The following is a 4,864-nucleotide window of genomic DNA, read 5'->3' as shown; positions in this document are numbered from 1 at the left end:
GGACCACCCAAGTTCTCCCTCACCTTCATTTTCTTGGCGTGGAGTTTCTCCTCCTTGAGGTGCTCCCGGAGGATCTCCCGGTGGTTGACCTCCTGCTCCTGGGCGAACTCGCAGAGGGTGTAGCGACGGACGGAGTTGTGGCGTTGTGCCATGCCCAGGGAGCTGCCCCCTTGGCTGGGGACACTGGTGAAGCCCTGGCGCCGGGCGAAGTAGTAGACGGTCACTTGGTCGAAACGGACATTCTTTCGCCGAAGCTGCTTCTGCCGCTTCAGGATGGAGGTGGCTGAAGGTGGGGTTGGGGGGAGAGAAAGCCAAAAAAGGGCTTTTAGAATCATAGAATCATAGAATCATCATTCAGGTTGGAAGAGACCCTTGGGATCATCGAGTCCAACCATCTCCCCTACTCTACAAAGTCCTCCCCTACACCATATCCCCCAACACCACATCTAAATGACCCTTAAACACGTCCAGGGATGGTGACCCAACCCCCTCCCTGGGCAGCCTCTTCCAGTCTCTGACCACTCTTTCCATGAAGAATTGTTCCCAAAAGTCCAGCCTAAACCTCCCCTGTTGGAGCTTGAAGCCATTCCCTCTCCTTCTGTCATTAATTACCTGTGAGAAGAGACCAGCACCAACCTCTCTCCGGTGTCCTTTCAAGGAGTTGTAGAGAGTGATGAGGTCTCCCCTCAACCTCCTCTTCCTTCAACTAAACAGTCCCAGCTCCTTCAGCTGCTCTTATATGATTTGTTTTCCAGGCCCTTTAGGAGCTAAAAAATGCCCCCCATCTCCTCTTCCTGCCTTTCCATAGAATCATCACAGAATCTTCTAGGGTGGAAGGGACCTTCAAGATCATCTTGGCCAACCCTCAACCTCACTTTGACCAAAATAGACACCCGCACAACAAACAAAAAGCAACACCATCACTAAACCCTATCCCCCAGCACATCAACCCGTCTTTTGAACACCTCCAGGGATGGTGCCTCCACCACCTCCCTGGGCAGCCCATCCCAAGGTCTGATGACCCTTTGGGTGAAAAAACTTGTCCTAATATCCAGCCTGAACATCCCCTGGTGTAACTTGAGGCCACTTGAGGCCTCCCTGGGCAGCCCATCCCAAGGTCTGATGACCCTTTGGGTGAAAAAACTTGTCCTAATATCCAGCCTGAACATCCCCTGGTGTAACTTGAGGCCACTTGAGGCTCTCGTCCTGTCGCCTGGGACTTGGGAGAAGAGACCGACCCCCACCTCTCTACACCCTCCTTCCAGGGAGTTGGAGAGAGCAATAAGGTCTCCCCTCAGCCTCCTCTTCTCCAGGCTGAACCCCACCAGCTCCCTCAGTCTCTTCTCACAAGACTTGTGCTCCAGACCCCTCACCAGCTTTGTTGCTCTTCTCTGGACCCGCTCCAGCCCCTCAATGTCTTTTTTTATGGTGGGGAGTGCAAAACTGGACACAGCCCTCGAGGTGGGGCCTCACCAGTGCCCAGTCCAGGGGGACCATCACCTCTCGGGTCCTACTCGCCACGCTGTTCCTAATACAGGCCAGGATGCTGGTGGCCTCCTTGGCCACCTGGGCACACTGCTGGCTCCTGTTCAGCCCACAGGCCACCAACACCCCAGGTCCTTCTCTGCCAGGCAGCTCCAGCCACTCTGCCCCCAGCCTGTAGTGTCCATGGGGTTGGTGGGACCCAAGGGCAGGACCCAGCACTTGGCCTTGTTGAACCTCATCCCGTTGGTCTCAGCCCATCCATCCAGCCTGTCCAGATCCCTCTGCAAAGCCTCTCTACCCTCCAGCAGGTCCACACTCCCACCCAGCTTGGTGTCACCTGTGAACTGACTGAGGTTGCACTCCATCCCCTCGTCCAGATCATTGATGAAGATGTTAAAGAGAACTGGTCCCAGTAATGGGTAGAGTTGGAAGGGACCTTAAAGATCATCGAGTTCCAACCCCCCTGCCCTGGGCAGGGACACCTCCCACCAGCCCAGGTTGCTCCAAGCCCCCTCCAACCTGGCCTTGACCCCCTCCAGGGATGAGGCAAGACCCTCAGCCCCCGGGCTCCCCAGGGCTGGTGACCCTGAGGTGGCTTTGGGTGACGGGTGTGTCCCCAAGGGGCTGTGTTCTGACCTCCAGTGCCACCAAGAGCAACCCCCAAACCCCCTACACCATCATCACCATCATCATCATCGGCCACCAAAGTATTTCAGCTGTGGCAAAGGATGGGGGAGAGACAGAAAAGGTCCAGGGTGGACCTTGGACACTCCATCTGGGGACTAATACCTGAAATTCCCTGGGGTCTGGTGTGACCCAAACCCATGGATGGATGAGATCTCTGCCCGGCCCCAAACCGGCTGTAAGTGATGAGGAGAGGAAGAGTGGGGCCAGCCCCACAGCTCGGGGGAGGACGGAGCCAGCCCCACATCCAGGGGAGGACAGAGCCAGCCCCACATCTAGGGGAAGAGTGGAGCCAGCCCCACGTCTAGGGGAAGGACAGAGCCACATCCAGGGGACAGAGCCAGCCCCATGTCTAGGGGAGGATGGACCCAGCCCCACATCTAGGGGAAGAGTGGAGCCAGCCCCATGTCTAGGGGGAGGACAAAGTCAGCCCCACATCTAGGGGGAGGACAGAGCCACATGCAGGGGACAACAGAGCCAGCCCCATATCTAGGGGGAGGACAAAGCCAGCCCCACATCCAGGGGACAACAGAGCCAGCCCCACACCCAGGGGAAGAGTGGAGCCAACCCCACATCTAGGGGAAGAGTGGAGCCAGCCCCACGTCTAGGGGGAGGACAAAGCCAGCCCCACATCCAGGGAGAGGACAGAGCCAGCCCCACATCTAGGGAGAGGATGGATCCAGCCCCACATCTAGGGGGACGACAGAGCCAGCCTCACACTCAGGGGGAGGACAGAGCCAGCCCCATGTCCAGGGGAGGATGGAGCCACATCCAGGGGAGGACAGAGCCAACCCCACATCTAGGGGGAGAGTGGAGCCAGCCCCACATCCAGGTGGCCCATCCTGGATGGTTGGGGGTCTCGGGCTGGGGTTGCTGGGGGGGTCCCTGGGGGGGCACTCACGGATGAAGCCGGTGGAGCTGGCGGGGTTGACGCTGTCGCAGCTGTCGGCGCTGTCGCTGTTGGAGACCTCGTCGTCCGAGGTGGAGCCGGCCGAGCCCACCTCTGCATCCTCACACTTCCTCTTCAGCCCACCGCTGGCCACCGCCTCCATTTGGCCCTGGTTCGCATGGAGAGGTGGCCACCGGGGCTCACCACGGGCCTGTGGAGAGGGAGAGAGAGGTTTGGGATAAGCCCGGATCTCTGGGATAACCGGGAATGGTCCCCAGTGAGGTTCTCCACCGGTACTGGGCCCAGTCTGGCTCAACTGGAGATTCCCTGCAGCACACAGGGCTGGGAGAAGGTTGGGCCACCATCCAGAGGGACCTGGACCAGCTGGAGAAGAACCTCATGGAGTTCAACCAGGTTCTGCCCCCAGGGAGGAATCACCCCCCCAAACCAGTACAGGTTGAGGGTGACCTGCTGGAAACCAGCTCTGAGAGAGGGAACTGGGAGTCCTGATGGGACAACTGGTTGCCCACAGGCCAGCAAATTGTGCCCAACATGACCCATGGTCTCCTGGGGTGGAGGGAGGACATCCCCCACCTCTGCTCTGCCCTGGGGAGGTCCCAGCTGGAGACTGGGACCAGTTCTGGGCTCCCCAGTTCGAGAAGGACTGGTAACTGCTGGTGACAGTCCAGAGGAGGATGATGAGGGGCTGGAGCATCTCTCTGCTGGGGAAAGGCTGAGGGACCTGGGGCTGTTCAGCTGGAGATCTCCAAAGATCTTCCAACCCTGGTTCCCCTTCTTCTCCCCCAAAAAGGACAGGCCGGTGCCTTTCTTGTCCCCCCCAAAAAAGGTGGGAGGGGGGACAATCCACGATTCCCTGGCTCTCCAGAGCAGCTTCTCCCCATCCCTGTCCTTCCCATCCCGGAGAAATCCTCCCATCTCCGAGCTGAGCCCATCCTCCCCGTGTCGGGGCTACAGGAGGGAGCCCAGAGCCATTATTTAATATTATTTAATAATATCCTTTAACTTTTGGGGCTTCCTGGAGGCGGCCGGGCAGGGTGGGGGCTGCAGCTCCCTCCCACCCAAACTCTTCTTTTCCGAACCCAAATTTAATCCCCAAGGAAAAGGAAGGGGTGGTTTGAGACAGAAAGGAGCTGGAGCCGCCCCGGCCTGGCCGGTCTCTGCACGGTTCACCAGGAAAGAACCCTTTTCATCGGGAAAGAACCCTTTTCAGCGGGAAAGAACCCCGTTTCCAACGCGTCCCTCACTAAAATAAACCCCTTAAAGCTTTAAAAGGACCCGGGGACGTGCCCTGGGTTGCCCACCCATCGGTGGTTCCATCCCAGCCCTGGGGAGGGATTAAATCCTAAAAAGAGGATTTTCACTGGGAGAATTTCTGGCACTTTCCTCCCCCCAAACTCCCCCCCCCCACAGGTTAATGCCCCAAAAAGGGACAATTTGGCCCCAGAAATGCTGAGGGAAGGAATTTTGGGGGAGCTTTCCCTACAGGTGGGAAGACCAAGGAGCACCGTTCCTCGTCCTCCCGCTGCTTTGGGGCCAACCAGCGGCTTTTGGACCAAGCCCAGGGCATGTCCCTTGTCCCCAGGACTTGGGATGCCCCACCTGTGTTCCCCCATCTCCTTCCCGGGGGGGTCCCAGCACCCACCACCCCGTCAGTGCCACCTCCTCCAGCTTTTGTGTTCCCTCCTCCCCAGCGCCGTTCTCATGGCAACGGAGCAACCGCCTTGGGAATAAAGCACCTCAGCCCAGGGCACCCCCTCCCACGGAACCCCAACCCCCCCCCCCCCC

The 4,864-nt window shown here is 58.7% G+C and overlaps 1 protein-coding gene across 1 annotated transcript in view; it reads right to left on the bottom strand.

Annotated features, from left to right (window-relative positions):
• The window catches only part of CSRNP2 (cysteine-serine-rich nuclear protein 2), a gene marked incomplete at its 3' end in the record, with an annotated part of 39,121 nt that overhangs the window by 12,128 nt on the left and 22,129 nt on the right, over positions 1-4,864 (bottom strand). Inside the window, exons 2-3 of the mRNA XM_014955686.1 lie at positions 3,071-3,269; positions 24-283 (exon numbers count right to left, since the gene is read on the bottom strand). Of these exons, the coding sequence (XP_014811172.1) occupies positions 24-283; positions 3,071-3,221 (411 nt within the window). The remainder of the gene's footprint in view (positions 1-23; positions 284-3,070; positions 3,270-4,864) is intronic.

Source organism: Calidris pugnax, unplaced genomic scaffold (genome assembly GCF_001431845.1).
Source record: "Calidris pugnax isolate Ruff unplaced genomic scaffold, ASM143184v1 scaffold300, whole genome shotgun sequence".
Lineage (NCBI taxonomy): Eukaryota > Metazoa > Chordata > Aves > Charadriiformes > Scolopacidae > Calidris > Calidris pugnax.
Note: the sequence above shows the minus strand (reverse complement) of the source record. Positions and strands in the feature narration are given on the sequence as shown.